Source organism: Botrytis cinerea, chromosome 3, assembly GCF_000143535.2.
Source record: "Botrytis cinerea B05.10 chromosome 3, complete sequence".
Taxonomy (NCBI): Eukaryota; Fungi; Ascomycota; class Leotiomycetes; order Helotiales; family Sclerotiniaceae; genus Botrytis; species Botrytis cinerea.
The window spans coordinates 3092088-3111193 of NC_037312.1; the positions used below are offsets into that span (position 1 = coordinate 3092088).

General features: G+C 42.8%; 6 protein-coding genes across 7 annotated transcripts; 3 read left to right on the forward strand and 3 right to left on the reverse strand.

Moving 5' to 3' along the window:
• The first annotated feature begins 396 nt into the window (after nt 1-396).
• On the forward strand, nt 397-2368 carry BCIN_03g09040 (hypothetical protein). Its single transcript, XM_001554785.2, has 2 exons — nt 397-536; nt 590-2368. Exons 1-2 carry the CDS (start codon nt 492-494, stop codon nt 2117-2119), a joined length of 1575 nt encoding a protein of 524 aa, XP_001554835.2. The 5' UTR covers nt 397-491; the 3' UTR covers nt 2120-2368.
• Nucleotides 2369-2887: 519 nt separating this feature from the next.
• Nucleotides 2888-5090, forward strand: BCIN_03g09050 (hypothetical protein). Its single transcript, XM_001554784.2, has 2 exons — nt 2888-4327; nt 4395-5090. Exons 1-2 carry the CDS (start codon nt 3335-3337, stop codon nt 4758-4760), a joined length of 1359 nt encoding a protein of 452 aa, XP_001554834.1. The 5' UTR covers nt 2888-3334; the 3' UTR covers nt 4761-5090.
• Nucleotides 5091-6214: 1124 nt separating this feature from the next.
• BCIN_03g09060 (hypothetical protein) lies at nt 6215-8234 on the reverse strand. The gene is made up of 2 exons (XM_024692256.1): nt 8138-8234; nt 6215-8070 (listed from the first exon to the last, which is right to left on the reverse strand). Exon 2 carries the CDS (start codon nt 7790-7792, stop codon nt 6365-6367), a length of 1428 nt encoding a protein of 475 aa, XP_024548031.1. The 5' UTR covers nt 7793-8070; nt 8138-8234; the 3' UTR covers nt 6215-6364.
• A 7-nt stretch (nt 8235-8241) lies between these two features.
• BCIN_03g09070 (hypothetical protein) lies at nt 8242-10537 on the reverse strand. The gene has a single exon (XM_024692257.1). The coding sequence runs from the start codon at nt 9623-9625 to the stop codon at nt 8384-8386; it is 1242 nt and encodes a 413-aa protein (XP_024548032.1). The 5' UTR covers nt 9626-10537; the 3' UTR covers nt 8242-8383.
• Nucleotides 10538-10627: 90 nt separating this feature from the next.
• Nucleotides 10628-14534, forward strand: BCIN_03g09080 (hypothetical protein). Of its 2 annotated transcripts, none has more exons than XM_024692258.1 (2): nt 10628-11211; nt 11272-14534. In XM_024692258.1, exon 2 carries the CDS (start codon nt 11307-11309, stop codon nt 14328-14330), a length of 3024 nt encoding a protein of 1007 aa, XP_024548034.1. In that variant the 5' UTR covers nt 10628-11211; nt 11272-11306; the 3' UTR covers nt 14331-14534. The 2 variants fall into 2 exon arrangements, with proteins under 2 accessions (XP_024548034.1, XP_024548033.1); XM_024692259.1 differs by having other exon boundaries at nt 10628-11100.
• A 549-nt stretch (nt 14535-15083) lies between these two features.
• On the reverse strand, nt 15084-17246 carry BCIN_03g09090 (hypothetical protein). Its single transcript, XM_024692260.1, has 2 exons — nt 16608-17246; nt 15084-16542 (listed from the first exon to the last, which is right to left on the reverse strand). The coding sequence occupies exon 2, from the start codon at nt 15968-15970 to the stop codon at nt 15431-15433; it is 540 nt and encodes a 179-aa protein (XP_024548035.1). The 5' UTR covers nt 15971-16542; nt 16608-17246; the 3' UTR covers nt 15084-15430.
• Between the last annotated feature and the right edge of the window lie 1860 nt (nt 17247-19106).

The following is a 19106-nucleotide window of genomic DNA, read 5'->3' on the forward strand; positions in this document are numbered from 1 at the left end:
TGCGATCAGAGTCCAGACGCTGATAGTTGTCGATTTTCAGCCATATAATAAAGTATAAAGTGATCAGGAAGGCCTTGGAATTATCAAAATCTATCCTGATGGCACCTTCGCTGTATCTTGTATAGATAAAAGCATCTTTAGCTACATAGCTTTAGATTGATTTAGGTTGTATTTTTGGCTGAGAGAGAAACTGAATACCAGATTCTTGCAGTAAACAAAAGGGATGCTTTTTTGACAATCATTCACCTCAATATGTCTGTGGTTGCAACACAAGAGAACTCTTCAATTGGCTCGGGTAGTGGAGGTTATAATATGAGTTGATGGGTCCGTGCAACTTCATTAACATATTCTGATTTCATTTTGTTATATCACTTCGAAAAAGCTCTTGATCCACAAGTACTTCGACTTCTTTTTCCAACTAAACCTGTCAGCAACAACCAAAGACTCCTTAAAGTACAATTTCAGGAAGAAGACAAGACCAACTGTAATAGATGGAATCTGGCGAAACAATGGATTTCTTTGTTTATGATTCAGATGTAAGAAAATATCCATGGTTTCAATCAAGACATTCTTACTAATTAGATTTCAGAGGTTCATATGGGATGGACCTCCAGATGATTATCCGTTAGTTGCCAGAAATCATCGACCATTAGATGCCGAAATCAAACAACTTTGCGGAAAGAACAAGATACTTGAAGGATACAACACTACACTTTCGGAAGAAAACGCCATCCTTAAAAATCTTCTCGCCACCCACAACATTGCCTGGCCCACCAACAAAAGTTCTAGCACGATCTCTGCATCAGGTTGTTCAACTACAAGGTCGAATCCCGAGCTACCACTTGAAGTTAAAGCTCGCATCATGCGATTTGCTTTGCAGTTAGCACATCCAATAATTGACCCTGGTGTCAAAATATTGAAGTCCAATGTCACTGAGATGGAGCATGCTGAGCAGAAAAGGCTCCCTGTTCAATTGTTGCGACTGTCTAAATTCTTCTACAAAGAGGGACAGAAATTCTTCTTTGCGGATAATAGACTCATCTTCACTCAAGTCTCATCCTTGAAGTGGTTCGTCAGCACACACTCCAGATCCTGTGCACAGTTGGAACATTTAGAGTTAAGAATTGTTGGCAAATACTATGACGACCAAGGTTCTAACAGAATTATCAACCTGGGCTTTAACAAGGGAGGTGAAATTCGGTACGCGGTGAAACCTATAAAGCGTATTCCAAATATCAATCTTAGTTGGACCGGTCTACAAAGTTATTGCTGGAAGCAAATGCTTGATTTTCTTGAAGCACTCCAGCTTCCCTCGCACGAAAGGCAACAAAATAGGCCAAGGGAGCAAATAGCCTTCAAGAATTTGAGTTCTATGAAGATTGACCTCGTGAACTTCGCAAAAAATTTACCTCGCCCGGGAATTGACCTGAGGAAAATGGCAAGAGAGACATTGGGTCCGATCCTTGATAATCTTTACGTTACGGGTCAGACCTTGAAACGAAATGGGTTCTTGGGCTATGAATGCTTGGGTTTTCTTATGAGAAATGGTGGAATAAGGGGTTGGAAACTCTTGCCTTGCTTCATAAGCACTCTCGCAAGTGAATACCTGGAGGTATTTACGACTGATGAGTCCTTCGTACCAGAACTCAGGAAATACGCCCAGACATTACCAGAATCTAGGGAGGAAGGCGCCGTGGAAAAATACGTCTGGAAGAAACTCCCCGCCACATTCGGCGATTCGGAAGGATCGCAAGTACGGTTCCATATTACTAGTGGACTACCTGTTGAGAAAGCTGAGAAAGATCACAGAATCGTGCTTTCTCGTGAAACGGAGGATGTCCTTGATGCATACGGGGGTGTCATCGAAGTTCATGATGTTGACCTCGACGATGATGGGCTCATTAGAATTTATGGACCGATTCGAGATGGTTGGGGACCTGATATTTTAACAGCTTGGAATGCTGATGATCATGGTGGTCCGGATGCTCGGATATGTTCCAACTGTCGCGATATGCATGGCTATGATCATACAGAGCCGGATGTTCGTATCTCGCTGAATCGAGATGGACAGCTTGGAGCTGAAAATGGATTTGCTAAGGAGATAAGCGCTGCTGAATGAGTGGTTCCGGGAGTGTAATGCTTCTTACGAGTAAAACAAAGACGTTGCTAGGGATGGTCTGCGAGTGGCATGTGAATAAGCGCGTGGCCTTCTGTACATTCGAGGCTTGAGGGACTATATTTAAGATAGCTGGTTTTTTGGTGATGTTTTATGATGACTATCGGAATCACGATACAAACTCGAGTCACTAGGTCATCTTTGGATGGGATTGAGTCTGCAAAACTCATCAATACTTTTAGATTAATTCTATTGCATTTTTCGAATAATTTTGGATACCTAGAAGTGACTGGCTACTACCACAATGGTAGCGTATTGCATTCTTCGATGCTTCAAAAAGTACTGCGAACATGTGTGATTCTGGCGTTGACTCTAGACTCGAAACTACTACCACATCCCTATTTGTCCCTTCCTTCATATTGTTCTGTGTCTACTTCCAGGTAAACTAATCAGAAGCAATTGCCGGATCAATATTTGGGGGTTCAAAAAAATCGAATATCGAATAGAAGTCGGCGACAGCACACTGTTGCACTTGATAAAAAACATCCCATTCATCAAAAGAGCGTGTCTTCTTGATCCAAATGTAAACTGCACGGCAGATGTCGAGATTTCCGGGGAAAGAGTCAAAAAGCCCTAACGTTTCCGTGATCAGCACATTGGCGAGTTGGCGGTTGGCGAACTATTCTCACTCGAGTCAAGGTTCATTCGTAGTTTGCAGGATTGTGACGTTGTCATGTTTTGTTGTCACTCCAACCCTGCCGTCACGAAAAAGAGTTTGGAAAAAAACTTCTTCGTAACGAATGAAAATATGGTAACGGTGCAATGCGGTGCGTGATTCAACCGCACCCGCATTCGATTCAGATCCACAATGCCAACATTAACATAATTATTAATGCCTGCGGTATTCGCGACAATGCATTCAATTCAATCAATTCACTCAATTCACGTCGAATATGGCAGCGTAACGGGAACTTATACACGACCGACTGCATTAGAAAAGTGCATAATTGGCTGAAATGCCATGATAAGGTTAAAGCTCCCGGCCAGAATCCACTATTTTTCCTCGAGTACGGTTGCGGCCGCACTAAACTAGTCACTCACTCACTGTGACCAAAATTATTTTAACATCATCCACAATTTCTTCGTTCATTCTTTCTCTCTTTCCATTCTACTTATCGCAACACACCACCGAATTCCATACCTACTTCCTCGATAAAGATGTCGGCACGAGTATGGAAGTTTCTATCAAACACAATTGGAAAGCTCCAAAGTCCCAGACCAGCTCAACAACATGACAATTCCAACAATTCACCATCCCTGCGCCAAATCGAATCGAATCCCGACACACCGACTCGTCACGGCAACAGCAAGAATGTAGGCGAAGAACTTGAAAATGCAGGACTGTCGACAGAGCAGGACGACTCTGTGCTCGATGCACCATTGGATAAGATCAGTAATATTAAAGAGAAGCTTGAGGGGGCGGTGAAACCAATTACGAAAAATGAGGTTGAAGATGAACCTGAGGAGGATGTCACGGCAGAGAACCCAGACAACATTGAGGCAGAGGAAGCACCAAAACCTACCAAAAAATCAGCAAATGGTAAACCAGTTGCAGTTCTACCTCCGAGACAAGGTCGCAATAAGAGGGGAGGATCTGCGGAGAAGGTAGAGACATTGGCGCATACTGAGGTTCCAGTTGAAAATACCCGCAAGACAAGGGGAAGAGGTAGACCTGCGAAGAACGCAAAGCCAGCGGTTGAAGATGAAACTATCGCTCCGACTACACAAGCAGAAGACAATGGCGTGGAAGAAGAGGAAATTGCAGAAGTTGCAGAGCTGTCAATCAAGGATGAACCTTCAGTCGACAACTCTACAAATCGTAAACCAAGAGGAAGAGGCAGACCCTCAAAACCAAAATCATACGAAGAAAGCCACCAATCGGAAGCTGAGACCATGGCAGAAGAAGTAGAGGCATCGAATAGCAACAACCCAATTGAAAAACCCCATGCCAATCGCAGTAATGCGAAGAGACCATTACTTCCAAAAGTCGCAGACCAAGTACATGTCTCCGAATCCTCCATTGATACACCTCCAGTCGCCAACAATAAAAGAAGAAGAGATGTCTTGGAATCATCTGTTGGAACTGAAGATCCCGAAATGAGTTCTTCTGCTAGTGTTTCTAATAAACGAAGAAAGACTTCCGCAAAGCCTGTATGTTGCCCGCGCATATGCAGCCCCATTTGATCTAGAATAAAGAAAACATACTAATACAACACAGGAAGGACCCGGCATCCCACCTATAGGAACCACCCAAGAAGCCAAAGACGAGCGTAGAAAATATATGGACAGAGAACGACAACGCAGATGCCGACAACGTAAGAAGGATAGACAACAAGGATTACAGGAAGCCGAAAGAGAGGTTTTAGCACAGGCCAAAGATGAGAGAAAAAAGGCTATGGCTCGAGAACGTGTTCGAAGACATAGAGATAATCAAAGACAAAAACAAGGAGTGGAAGTTGAAACAAAGGCATCGGGTAGGCAAAGAACGAGGGAAGAAGCCAGACAGAGGGACAGGGAATTGATTGCTGGTGGTGGAAGAAGTGGTGCAAGGAATTCGACGGAGAATGAATCGTTTAGCGAATGAAGGATTTGAGAAAGGGATTTTCAATACTAGTTCACAGGGTTATCCTTTGTTCTTTTATATCATACTTTAAGGACTCAGTACTCATGATATATATTACTTTCAAAAGGGACTCACATTATTACACCATTTCCAACTTCGTCTGAGGGTCATCGTATTCTTGCTTTTATGGAAAATTGTTTGCGGTTTCTGAGATGCATTTATTGATACCTCGATTATTGTTACTACTTTGCTGAGACCATTCATTATTGCTTAATATCATTATCAATTACAAGAAAGAGTATAATACCACACACACAATTCCAGGGAAATTGATACAAACTATAACTTACATGAAAGTTACCTCCTATCTATTATCTATCATCTGCTATCTCTCACCTCACCTCACCTTGTCTTTTCTACCTTATCTTAGCACTGAATCGAATTGAGAATCTGTATTGGATCACATTATGTTGAGGAAACTTGTTTCAAGTGAAGTTGTGTTTATTGGAATAGATTGAGTTTGTATAGATTGTATATAGATATCAAGATGGATAATGGAAGATGGAAAATAGAAGAGGAGTGGGTTGGGTTGGATTGGGTTGGATTGGATTAGGTCCTGAGGAGTGCGGTTTGATATGAGAAGAGAGGAAGCGAGGGGTTTGAATTTTGCGTTTGGAGTTGTAATTCTCAGCTTTTGCATTTCGAACAGGGGAAGAAGGACAGGGGAAAGAAAGAAAAAAAAAGGGCGAACGCTAATGAAGAAGAAGCGAGAGGGAGGATGAGGGGAGAGATAAATATATAAATATCAGATCAGATCATTTAACTACGTCATCACCATTCGAATGCTCGGATCTCTATAATAAGTTATCGATTTGTTAATCTGTTAATTCATTTCATCACTGTGCTCTTCTCTCTTGACGCTTTGCTCTTCGCTTTCCTTGTAAGATGATGCGATGGCTTTTTAGAAAAGTTGCGTGTTGTTATTATTGCTGTTGATAGTGAAAGGGTAGGAGAGGAGTGGTGTAGTTGTTGGATTTGAGGGCTTGAGGATTTGTTACTGCTGTGCTGTGTTGTGTGTTTTTTGTAGCTCGTGGATTACGGATTGTAGTTTGTAGCTTGTAGTTTGTAGCTTGTAGTTTGTAGCTTGTAGTTTGTAGCTTGTAGTTTGTAGCTTGTAGTTTGTAGCTTGTGGTTGGATATGTGGTGTGAATTTTTTGATGGTTGTTTGATTGATTGCTTGTTGGAGAGGGAGGAGTGAGAGGTGAATGATTTGGAGGAACTTATACTATATCATGGGTGTATTAAAGGAAAGTAGATGTGAATGGTTCCTATCAGGTTGTGCTGTGTCGAGTCATATGTTGAGGCTGGGGAAAGTTGAAAGAACGCTAGGAAATTATATGGGAAGCTATTTATTTCATAATTTTTATCACGGTCACATATGAGAGAGGTTATTTCACTGCTTCAGTGAAGATATATGTATTGTTCTTTTTGGTTCGGTTATTTATGTGGACAGAAGTAGAGAATTAGATGGTCCTGCTCATCTAGAGGGATCCAGGTTGATATTGTAGTTATGGCTTCTTCCTATATCTGCCCTTTAAGCGCTCAGTCAAGATTGACCTGGGAACTTACTCATCGCCGGTGACCTCCATCAGAATATAAGCAATGATCAACAGCCCGCCCCTTTGTCCCCATAATACACAATGTGACAACTTTCTTTCGGCCTTTGCTAAGAAAGCCAAGTCAACCTCGTCCTCTTCAATCAAATATCTCTCGCGATTGGGAATTGTAATAAGAGCTAATTCAATCGCAGTTTTCGCCTGATTCAGAAGACCTGCCGATCGATATGCAATCGATTCTCTCCAATACATATCCGCAAGTCTGCCTGCGCTGGGTATAAAAGTCACCTCTGTTTCATGATTATTTAGCCAGACAGCCTGGTTTATTTCCGCCTCGGTCATCGACATGCCTTCCATGAGAATTTTCTCGTGGTTTCCTTCCCACTTTGTTTCAAGTAGGTCACATGTGGTTCTCGCGCGGATGCAGGCAAGATCGAAAAGCGTCTCTGCGATGGAATTCAAAAAGTCCACTCCACCACCTTTGCGTAAACGTTCCCCTCGCTTGCCTGAGAATTGGTAGGTTATCAATCTTTGACACTCGTTCCATGTCCTATTAGCTTTGGTCTTTCTTTCTTGTCCATAGTATACTTCTCCCTGAAGTATCATGTCTTCAATATTGTCCAAAAACATTTTTATTTGATCTTTATTGTAAGCTTCTGGCATAAAGGTGATTTCAGATGTCGCAATTGTTTTTAAATCTTTGGGTATTACCCCATTGAACTCTAGGTTAGGAAATGCTTTCAGATGAGTGCGGTATGGAGCTATGAGTCCTTCTTGTTCCTTTCGAGATAGGAAAGGTTCGGATTCTTTTGGCGAGGAAAATAATCCCGAGACTGAGGCAAACAAGGCAAAAATTCCAGAAGTTTGTTTGTCATAGGGATCAGTGAGGGTCACGACATGTTTGACATTGTCGTCGTGTTGATCAATGCTCCATCTTATAGAAGATAGTGCTCGACAAAGAATAGGGATATGACGAGCTAAAAGGATGAAGCTTGCATTGGGTTCAGGGCGTGATTTAGAGTTCCGGTAACAAATTTTGTGTGTTAAGGCGGTTCCTTTGAAGTCCTTTGAAACAGATGGGTCGGGTACAATAAAAGGAACTTGCATCTTTATAAGTGCAAGACTGATCTGGTATGGTGAGACTTCACATTCAAATCTGATGAATAGATTTTTCTTTCGCATCAAACATGTGCCCTCCTGATAGATCTGTCGGCACGTTCTTAAGATTTGTGGATGAATAGATTGTCTGGTGATGGTGACCTCAGAAGGTGACGGTAGATCACGAAATTTGCAAGGAACCAACACTTCTTCAAAGTCACAAAGCAGAAACTCATAGATTCTGTTGCGAATCTCACCAGGGAGACCTTGAAAATTGAAACACTTCATAGATTTTGTATCTGGTGGCGAAAAGGTGGATATTCCCGTGTTCGATGGCATGATGGAGCTTGGAAACTGGATTGTTCTTGATGGTGAGTAGGAGATAAAGATTCAGAAGTTCTTATTTGTCTGCAGAAAATCTTGAGAAATTGATTGTGGAGTTGCCTGCTATTATCAAAATTTGAATCCAATTGAGATATAACGATTGTGTTATAGAATCGGATGTAAAAAGAAGATGAACTTCTGTAATGAAAAACTTCTTGTGTAGAGGGCGGCAAAGGTAGTACGGCTTGGTGTTGATCTGCAGATTTAAGCTGCTGTACAAAAAAGCTCAACATCTTTTGATTATTAGCCTCTTAACAAACAGAGATATCATCAATTGACTAATTAAGAAGGATGAATTACCGTATCAAGCGTTACCAGCGAATATATTTCATTTAATTTCTTTCACGAGAATCTTGGTACCACACTCACGTTTATCATAACCGTACCAAAAATTTCCTATCTATTGAATCGGCTTGAATTTGTATCGAGACTATCCCTGGGCTCAGGACACCTTTGGAACTAACATGACGAAATTGAAGCTCAATAATTTTCAGGTCTATAAAATCCGTCACTGGCACCTGGTTGGTAGCGACAGTCTTCTCGAGACTAGAAAGCCCCTCTTATTCTTTTCTGCTCCTCCAAGAATTCGGGATGAGTAGGCATAGCTTTCAGAGCTTCCTCAATTACTTCGGTTGCACGTGATACTTCTGCCAATCGACAGCCGACGGCTTCTCGATATCTAAACTCTGCCAACTTATGCTGAAGTGGTGCCCAGACCTTGAGACTGCAATGATTGCTCATATTGAAGGGGTCGTCAACTATACGGGATAGAACACGGAATAGAGCTTTTCGTTGTTGTAATCCGGCCATCTGCATCGCGTTGATGATGTATTGAAGACGATCCGATGAGAGATCAAAATACATGTTCATAAGTTGATGTATGAAGTCCGGCTCATGGGTTTCATGCAGTGTTTTTCTTTTGCTCATTGTCAATATTCGTCGAATATTCATTAAAGCTTGACACCAGATTTGATTTGCATTTTCAACCCCTCCTCGAGCGAAAAGTTCCTTTCCTCTTGCTTCCATACTCTGTAAACCATGTATAGTTCTCTCGGAATTTAGTTGCGGGGCCCAGGTAATTCCTGATATAACAGAGTACTTCAAATCATCTGATATATTTCCTTTCAATTGGAACCCCGTGAAACCTTTGAATGCAGAACGATAAGGTGCAATGAGCGTCTCTTGTGACTTCTCGGGCAATAATGATGACTCAGAAGTGTCACCATCGTAAGCTTCGAGAATTGTAACAATATGAGCTGCTGACGTTTCATCACAATAGGGGAGTGTTCCTATTGCACTGACGACCAGAGCTGCACATAATAGTGGAAGATGTCGATGAAGCAGCATGAATTTGTATGGCTCATCGGGTAAAACTCCTGGGGTCTTGATTGGTTCACCCAGTTCATGAGTCATTACGCAAGCCTTCTGGAAGTCATTTGCTTGCTGCTCGGTTTTGATTCTGACCATTGGAATGTATTTTGAGAAGAAACAAATCCTTGGTTCGTCCAATCTTATGACACCAGTGACCATAACAAAAAGGTTAGTTTGTCTCATGATAACCGTCGCCTCATGATTGATCTTTCGACAAGTCCGAAGTATTTGAGGGTAGATATCATGTTGGAGCTTAGTGATTCGTATGGGGACAAGGGTACAGCCATTGTCTCTCAAATCCTCTGGTGGGTCTTCAACTGTACATAAAAGTATCTTGTAGATATTTTGACGAGCATTAAGCGGGAGACTGAGGAAAGGAGAAGGAGTTGAGACTGGTGAGGGGGCTATTTGGTCCATGATGGTTGCTCAATTCTTCACCTGAGGGAGATAAAATGAATGTAGGAAGTATTTGGATGAAGAGCAAACAATAAAAGAGTCCATTGTGTTGGAGAGACTCCAAAGTACGATTTTGCATGGAATCTGATTTGAACCACGATTGTGTAAAGAAACATGCGAGCTGGTGGAGTACGATAGTTCTAGGTCTATTACATAATCGTAATGTTTTCCTATCCCCAATTTTTTGACAGCTTATCGAAGTTATCGTGAAGAATTCGATTGGAGCCGGTGAACTGCAATTCTTCGATTGCTTCAAGATACCAACTCTGCCATAAAATGGAAAACTTCCATGATCACTTTGGTTTCGCACCTCTTCTCCAGCACTAGACAGCATTGTGCTCTTCCTTCTTCGCATCGAATCCGTATCGTCTTGATACATTGTAACGATGAGAGGCTTTGAAACACGACAGCAACAACACAGGAGGAATCAATACGTACTCGCCCATCCACCTACCCACCTTTCCGATGATCGTCTCAAGTTCTATAGGACCGTTGGAATTTGAATTTCCCAATTGTCATTACTAGCATCCCCTTATATGATGTGGTAAACATGTCCCTCTTCCTAGCCTCGATTGGTCTTCCCGTTCCATTCGACCCAATCCCTTCCCTCATTTGACCTCATTCGACCTTGGTGCCCCGTCTCGACGTGTCTCTGAACATGCATCTTCGATGTTGCAGGAATGAATCTATGGGATTTGGGCAGACGTCATCCAACGAAGGGAGTAGAGCGCATCTCGTCATCGGATTACAAGACATCCCTGGGTCGACGTTTCAAAAGGGTAAAAAATGAGAAATGAGAGCGTTTTATGTTTTGCAAAAGGTGTTTGTCTCAATCATCGCACGCACTGACAATGGATGTTTGGACGTGAAGCCTTGGCAGACGGATGCTTTAAAAATAACCTTACACCGCCAGCTGTACGATATAAGCCTAGTAGGCGGTTATCGATCGCCCTAGAAAAGCACGGGGTTGGAAAACCTGCACGTCAAACTGCATGTCATCAATCGTACTGTGAACATTGTCGTCGATGTCGCCAATGTCGTCGACGAGCTTCCAAGTTTTCATAGTGAAAATCTTGAATGATGTCTAGGATTTACATCCACGACCCAATCATCACTCGCCCATGCGTCGCATCGCTCGTCGTCGCATGGGGCTTCCTTACATTTGAACCTTACCCCGCCAAATTGTCTTGAGTGATTTCACACCAAACTTTCAAACGTTGAACGTATCATGACAGTGACAGATTTCGATGTCACCTACAAAAGAAATCAGGTTTGGATCTTCCATTTAACTACTGCACATCACGGCCGTCATGTATTTTGACAGCTTTCATCTTCTTTTTTCGTACTTGTCAAAATCGTTATTTCGTTGGGGTTCACGGTGATTGCGCGCAGGAAACTCTCATCCGACTTTCTAAGGTGCTGGAAACCATTGAAAGGTATAATTTGATTTACTTACAAACAGCTTGATGCTACAACAACTAATGCATAATACGACACGAGACGATTTGATGTGATCGTTACAAGACTCTCGCAAGCAAAGTATACGAGCAAGTTCCTCAAATATCCGGAACTCGTGTGGAGGTAGCTAACAACTGGAGCTTGAACAGAAAACTGCTGATACAATAACGATACCAATAATATCATGGCAACTTGGGGAGCCTACTTTTCCTCCTACGTCAAGAAGAATCCTGGGGTAACGACCGCAGAAAAGGAGATTGAACCAACAATTACACCCATCGTACCACTAAACACCAATACTGATGTCAAAACTATCGAGCCTTTACTTGGGGAGGAGGATGGTCCAGCAGCAAACCCAAGCGAAGATGTGAAGAAACGTTTCGATGAAAAGTTGGGGAGTGTGGGGAATCTTGGGATGGGTACAGCTTCAATAACAAGAATGCCGACGTTAAAATCCAATAGTAGAGGTGCAAGGATGGCAAAGATGTTTGGGTACGGTACGCCCAAGGAAGAGAAGGTCGAAGAGATAATTTTGGAAGATAAAGGAGAGGTGGTTTCTCCTGTGGAAGAGGTGAAAGAGATAAAGATTCAAGTAACACCTGAAATGAGCAAGATTGAAAAGTTGATAACGGAGAGGAAAGCTGCTGCAATCGAGTCAAGATCTGCTTCCCCGGAAAATACTCAGCCAATCGAGTCGAGATCTACTTCCCCGGAAAATACTCAACCAATCGAGTCGAGGTCTACTTCCCCGGAAGATACTCAACCAGTCCAGTCGCCCCAACCTGAGCAGCCTGTCAAACCTCGTGAATCTTCTCAGCCTACGAATTCTTTGCGATCTTTTCAACTTAAGCAGCAATCGGTGCCTACATTGTCATTGCAAACACTGCAGCCAACTGAATCTGTTTCATCGGCCGATTCAGATTCTTCCCGAAACTCGACAACTGAGACAATCAATTCCATCAGTCCAAACACACCTATTTCAACACGGTCATCGTTCAAAGGGGCAAGGTCCTCGACAAAACGGGCTTCCACCCGGGGTAAGACTAAGGCTTCAATCTCTGCATTGGATGATCTCATGGCTGGTTTTGGTGAGGAATTCATGTCCAATCCATCTACTCCAAAACCTGTCGATAATGAGAAAGGGGTTGAAAAGCCAGCGTTGGGGAAGCCAAGGAATCAACGGAAGCCGAAGGCTTCAATTTCAGCACTGGATAATATCATGGCCGGATTGAATTCAATGGAGCCTGCGACCGAAACTCCAACTACACGAAAATCGACAGAAGTGCGGAAAAGCGAGATTAGAATTTCTGGAATATCGACAACTAGTAAAGAGCTGGAGCCAATTATGGAGCCAATTCCGGAGCCAATTCCGGAGCCAATTCCGATAGTTCTTGCTCCGGCTCCTGAAGCTTCCAAAGCGGTATCCGAACTGCCAAAGACGACATCACAGCCTAACGGGCTAGCAAAAAGGAAATCGAAAGCAGTTACAAGATTCCCAGTAGTAGTATCCGAAGTCAGCAAACCCATTCCAAATATCCCAGCACCTATAGTAACAACAAGACCAATTTCTTCTCTCCTCAAAGATCAACTTAGTCCTATTCCCCCCAAAACCCAGACAGTTACCACGATTCCACGCTCACCCATGATAAATGGTCAGCTAAGTCCCATTCCACCGCAATTTCGCCTTCGTCCCAAACGTTCCTTTCAAGACATGGTAAAACTTGCTACTTCGCCTCGATTTGCACAAGTTGCCGAACAGGCTATTGAAGCTGAAGCCGAGAGAAAATTGCTTCAATATGAAAGACAAGCTGAACAAATGTTACTCGAGAGAGAAGAAATGGAAGAGGAAAGAATGAGTATGGAAGAAAATTTGAGAAGAATGCAAGAAGAAGATGAGAGGATCGCTAAAGAGGCAAAAGAAATGCAGGCTTTCTATGAGGAACAGGAAAGGATACGAATTGAGACTGAAGCTGAAGAAGAGAGGTTAAGGAAGGAAAGGGAAGAAGTTGAGAGACAAGCGAGAATTAAGAGGGAGAAAAGAGAAGCTGAAGAGAGGGAAGCTCGAGAGGAGGCAGAGAGGTTAACAGCACAGATAAGAGCCTTTGAGAGAGAGCAGGAGAGGCTAGCTGAGGAGGCAGCTAGAAAAATGAAGGAGGAGGAAAGATTAGCGGAAATTGCGAGGAAAGAGGCAGCTAAGAAATTTGAAGAAGAAGAGAGACTTGCCGCGATTGAAAGACAGGCTCAAAAGGAGAGGTTAGAGGAGGAGGAAAGAATTGCAGCGATCAAGAGAAAGGCCGAGAGGGAGAGATTAGAAGAAGAACAACGTTTAGCTGCCGAGGAAGCAGCAAGAAGATATGAAGAGGAAGAGAGACTAGCAGAAATCGAACGGCAATTGGAAGAAGAGCGACTAGAAGAAGAAGAACGACTAGCTTACGAAGAACAACTTCGCGAAGAAGAGTTTGAAGAGCGTCAACGAGAAGAAGAGGAAAGAATCTATGCCGAAGAAGCCCGTCAACGCGATGAAAGAAGAGATCGAGAAGCAAGAGAGAGAAATGAAAGAATGGAGGCCCAAATGAGAGAAGAAGAACGATTGAGGGCTGAAAGAGATGAACAGGAACGATTACAAATGGAAGAGGAAGAAGAGGAAAGAAGGGCTTACGAAGAACGAGTGGAGAGACAAAGACAAAGAGATGAGAGAGAAATGGAGATGAATAGGAGAAGAGAAGAACAGGAACGTGTCGCCGAACAGCAACGATATGATGCACAAATAGAAATGGAAAGAATGGATATGATCGAGCGGGAAGAAAGAGAGATGATGAGAATGCAACAGGAAAGACAAGAAGCGCAAATGGATATGGAAAGAGAAGAAGCGATTAGATTACAGAGACAACAACAAGCGGATGAGTTTTTGGGAGAAGATGATGAGGATGAAGATAGACCTTTGACGAGAGAAGAGGAGATGGCGAAGGCAGAAGAGAAAATTAGAATGGCGTTTGCAGGGATGGCGGCGGAGAGATCTGGAATGCCAATGTCAATGCCGGTGGTGAAGAGGGAAGAGGCATCACAGTTTATGCAGCCGCCAAGACAATTGGGACCGAGACCTTCGATTAAGGGAGGTCTGCCCGGAGGACCAAGAGGTATGGGATTACCTAGTGGACCGAGAAGCGGTGTTGGATTGCCTTCTGGACCAAGAATGAGGAAGGTATGAGAGATTTGAATGCGTTGGATAGCTGAATGAGTGGATGAATGGATGAATGGATGAAACTGGGTTTTTGTGAGAAGGGAATAAGGAGTTATTGTTTTAGTCTTATCTACTTGCGTATACCACCACTGCTCATGATGAATATATCTACTTTTTTTTATAAAACAAAACTTCTATTATGTGGAATTAAAACTCGGGATTGAAAACACAGTCATTCCCCTGTCTTCACTCAATTACAATCTATAAATCTAGAAACTCCTGGTATCAAAACACATACTGCAAGAAGACGCTGCATAAAATTGTAAGCAAGGTCATGTAGTAGTCAGTTTGACGGGTTTAGTGCAAGGTGTTGGGTGTTGGGTGTCAGGTGAACTGATAGGTATTAAGATCGTATGAGGTATACAGAAAAGCAAGTATCGGATGAGGCTAAAAGTATCAAAGATATATATGGCTGATCCGTCAAGGATAGAGTCGAACTTACTTTCATGACCAAAATTCGGTGGCATCTCGAGGGAGGAGGGTGATGGAAAACTCGCAAGAGCAAGGTGGCGGGAATGACTCTTCTTGATAATTATTATGTAGGTAACGTGTTTATATTAAGCGAGGGGATATACATGTCGATTTCGATTGCTTCTTTATACTGGAGAGGTATGCCTGGGCTATGATGAATGTAATGTTGAGTGTCGTTGTTGGTTTTGTTGGGCACATGGCTTTTGTCCTGCTCAAGATTGTGGTTTCGTTCAAACAGGATCAGGAACTTGGGAGAGAAAAATCATTCGAGTATTTAAATTCTATATTGGAATTGCAATACTAACAGATAATGATACTATGTTCCGCTTCACAACAGTCCCTCCTTCAACAATTAATATTTTTGAGATTTATATTCCGTGAAATCCACCCTCTTATATTCAACCCATATCATCCAATATATGGACGAGTTCGTCTTCTGTCATGCTTGTGTTCATTTCCAAATACGCCATATATCCAATACCCTCTCCATTATCTCCGCAAGTTCCGAAAACTCCTTGACCCCTATTGTGACATGAAAACTTTCGATATTAACATTCTTCGCACACGGCGATATATTCCTCCTCAACCCTTCTCCATTACACCTCCTCAAGTTTCATTGGCACCTTTCCAATCTGCTCCGCAATCTTCTTCACCTCCGCTTCCTCCGTCTTGTCAATCACCCGCTTGATATCAATCTCCTTACCCGTCCTCCCCTCCTTACTCTCCCCCTGCATCTGTTCACTCCTCCTCTGTCTCATCTTCTCCCTCTCGATCTTATCCTCCCACGGATTCTTCTCTCCAAAGTCCTTCACATACGGATTCTGTCCGCTATAACCCATGACAATCGCGCGCTTCACATCCGGCAGATTGAACAGCGATTCCCACGCGTCCCGCACCAATTTGTATTCGTGCAAATCGTAGTCCTTGATGCATTCTTTTCCCTCGGGCGTCCAGAAGATGATGCGCAGGGTTCCTGGGTTGTGGAACTTGCGCACTTCGCCGGTCCAGGAGGTCTTGAGCGTTTCCTTCAGAGAGGTAAAACATGACCCGATGTAGGTCTGTTGCATTTCGGGATTGGAATCGAAGAAGATGATTGGGCTTCCGAAATTGAGATTGGGAACTTGGGAGTTGGCCATTTTTGCCTTGGGTTTTGCGTGCGGAGGCTGCGGTTTGGGTATGGTTGATGTTTGGGGGGAGATGGTGGTGAGTGAGGGATAAAGTTGATTGTATGTGAGGTTTTGCGGAAGGAAATGAGCGCATTAAATTGTGGCTATGTGGCTATGTAGGTATGCATGTATGTAAGCCGAGGCCCTTGTATGAATAGTGTGAGGCTAGAAAAAGATATGGTGGAGTTTTGTGGTCGAGATAAGTCCGACTTTTAGCCGTGCAGAGTAACACAAGAGGGCATCTTTCAGACGTGCAACAAAAGATTGAGCTGATCCATGGTCACATGTTGTAGGTGTGGTTGGTTGGACTACCACGGGAGAGAATGTGCATCCGACACTCCGAATTTTCCGGTCTTGGGAGATCCCTATTCATTATTTATGCATTTCTCGGACATGGAGTTCTGGTGATGGGCTTTGGTCATGCAGTTGCGTCGTTAGCCATGCTTCATGTGGTGTGTGGTGATGTTCATGTAATTGTCAAAGTTTCTATTTTTGCTGCAGCAGTCTGACGGGAAAGTCTTATTTTGATAATTGTTTCGTCACTTTGATGATTAGTCAATTCGTCTAATGCGGACAGGCGAAATGCAGCAGAGGGGTTTTTCCTTACATATCCGAGAGCAGTAAAAGTCTCTATCTGTTCGGTAATGATGCGGACTTTGGTTGAAGCTTTCCCCCTTGATTGCATTGTTGATAGAGTGAAAATTAATCTCATATCCTTAGTTCGGGAGTGAAGATAATTTTTGAAAAGGAAGGGAAAGAAAAGGAATTTAGGGATCCTGAGTGGGTGATTCATTCTGACGGCTTTCTGTTGCAATCCAGTCCGTTTTCTTATCGGTCGGTCAAATGGTACCCTTTCTGCTCTCCGTGTATATCTGCTTTTCTCGTCATTTCCGGCCAGAGAGTGATGTCTCAGATGCCTCTGCGTGCCTACGTATGTGAAAAGTTTCATTGTATCAGCAAAGGACTTCCCTGCTGTATGAGTGAGAAGATCGATACACTGGATACTGAGTATCGCGACTTCTCAATACCTTTATCTTTCTACTGTTGTCTACGTCTGATTGTTTTGACTCACAACTCCCGTGATTATTCTTACATTCGAGTATCTTGTTTTTAGAATGGGTCAGATTGAAGTTCGGGTGAAAGTTCAACTCGCCTCCTCATTCGGTCATTCTTTTTGCCTTCGGCATAAAGCTCTGGTCTCCCATACCTAGCTTACCAGCGCGCAACTCTTCCACAAAATCGTTTCATACCGTACCGCACAGCTCATGGTCAATCGCATAGCCAATCCACATTTGAAGCATGCCTAGTAAGTATGTTCGATAGTCTCGAGTTACCGCGCAGGAAATCATATCCACATGTTTGGTCCAGGGAAACGTGCAGAGATATATGATAGTAAAGATGTTGTCACATATTTTGGGATTGATATATATGAAAACGCGGAGAAAAATTGGTGGTTATAATCCGGGTAGCTGGATGCGATGAATACTTTAAAGGAAAAATCACTCCATAATATGAGTCTCGGCCAACGTGAAAGGATATTTCTCAATCAAGATCAAGTAGAGAATATTCAAGCGACAGGTAAAGGTATCTCTTGCCGGCGCTGTGCATTTTAACTCTCCAAATTACGAGTTTCAGTGAAATCCAAGAAACCCATTAGATCCTAACCCGCGTATGAACATTCATCGATCGAAACTGATCATAAACTTCAAGTCAGGTCGGAGAAGTTAAAAATCTTTCATTTCTCTTATCAATCAGAGTGTAACGTCCATCGAAAGAAGAAATTCTTAATCTTAAAACCGTAATTGTGTATACCTATTCACATACTATTACAAAGGGAGATTCGTCGCGTACGGGAAGTTGTAGACGAATAAACAGTTGTGGTTATTAATTGGTAAAATAGACCACCTCATGGAGATATCGAAGGAGGTCTATCTTCAATAATAAAATAATCCCAAGGTATCAATGAAGATTAGAAAATCACAATGATCAATAGCCATCTCTCCCTTACCCTTATGCAATCGCCTAGATTTAAAAAATAATATATTCAGCACTGCATCACGCAAGTGTCCGTCCTTCAGACTAGCAACAAAAATGTACACAGCCCGTTCCAAACAAATCATTGGTTGATCAGATCACCCAATGGGTCATGCGAAAAGTCCCGCGAAGAGCATCATTTTTTGAGATGTGCAACAATTTATGCTTTGTGTTTGGTCGCACATAGTGATGAGGGTATTTGTTTAAGGGAGGGCTAGTTGTGGAGTATCCAGTTCGAGTGAAGGATGGGGATTGGTTGGTTGGAAGTTGTGTAGTACAAGAATGATGCTGTTGAACAATGGCTGTATGGATATGCGGTTGTGCGTGGAGCGCTCATTGTTACGGAAATGGAAATGATTGGTTTAGTGGGTGGTACGGAGTGCTTGTGTATCTAATACGATTTTTGGAGTGTTCCTATGGATTTCTTAGTAGTGGAACTTTACTTGCACCTTTACGTTGATGGCATCGCAAGCGTGTAAGATTTGGTTTGTAGAATATGGACCAGAAGGCATAGAGATCAAGGGTATAATTTACCGAACGATATGAGCTATGTACTATGTCGTCTGGAAGGGATGGAATGGGCATGGTAATGTGATGTGAAACAATACATACATACATACATACATACATATGCTGGCTCAATACACTAGACGTAGGTACAACAAATCCATCTCAGTCATATGGAAAAGCTGCCATGCCACTGGACCTAGTAAAAAGAAGCATGGTCCAAGTAGATTCACCGGCTAGAGTCCAGACGCGCAGTCTACAACGCACGACAAAAACATTGCATATGTACGGATTTTCAGACATGCAACAATATACCTTTGTTACATGGAGGGATGATTATTGGATAATGAGGTACTACGAGAGTTGTACTCATGGGTCCTGGTGTGAAAGTTTGTCATGCAGAATAGCATGCATGTACTCTCTATCGATTGCTCTGCTTCACTTGCTCCAATGTACTAGATGTGCAACGAATTCTCTTGGTTCAACGGAGAGGTGATGATTGGATATTGAGAGGACAAGACGCGCTGCTGATGTGACAATGATTCATTCTCCATATATAGCTTCC

Excerpts from the sequence above, each read along its gene's own strand:
- BCIN_03g09050 (XM_001554784.2), top strand. The coding sequence starts at position 3,335 with ATGTCGGCACGAGTATGGAAGTTTCTATCAAACACAATTGGAAAGCTC. Across the intron at positions 4,328-4,394 it reads GAAAGACTTCCGCAAAGCCT|GAAGGACCCGGCATCCCACC; the intron begins GTATGTTGCCCG and ends AATACAACACAG.
- BCIN_03g09070 (XM_024692257.1), bottom strand. The coding sequence starts at position 9,625 with ATGGACCAAATAGCCCCCTCACCAGTCTCAACTCCTTCTCCTTTCCTC.
- BCIN_03g09080 (XM_024692258.1), top strand. The coding sequence starts at position 11,307 with ATGGCAACTTGGGGAGCCTACTTTTCCTCCTACGTCAAGAAGAATCCT.
- BCIN_03g09090 (XM_024692260.1), bottom strand. The coding sequence starts at position 15,970 with ATGGCCAACTCCCAAGTTCCCAATCTCAATTTCGGAAGCCCAATCATC.
- BCIN_03g09040 (XM_001554785.2), top strand. The coding sequence starts at position 492 with ATGGAATCTGGCGAAACAATGGATTTCTTTGTTTATGATTCAGAT. Across the intron at positions 537-589 it reads TCTTTGTTTATGATTCAGAT|AGGTTCATATGGGATGGACC; the intron begins GTAAGAAAATAT and ends ATTAGATTTCAG.
- BCIN_03g09060 (XM_024692256.1), bottom strand. The coding sequence starts at position 7,792 with ATGCCATCGAACACGGGAATATCCACCTTTTCGCCACCAGATACAAAA.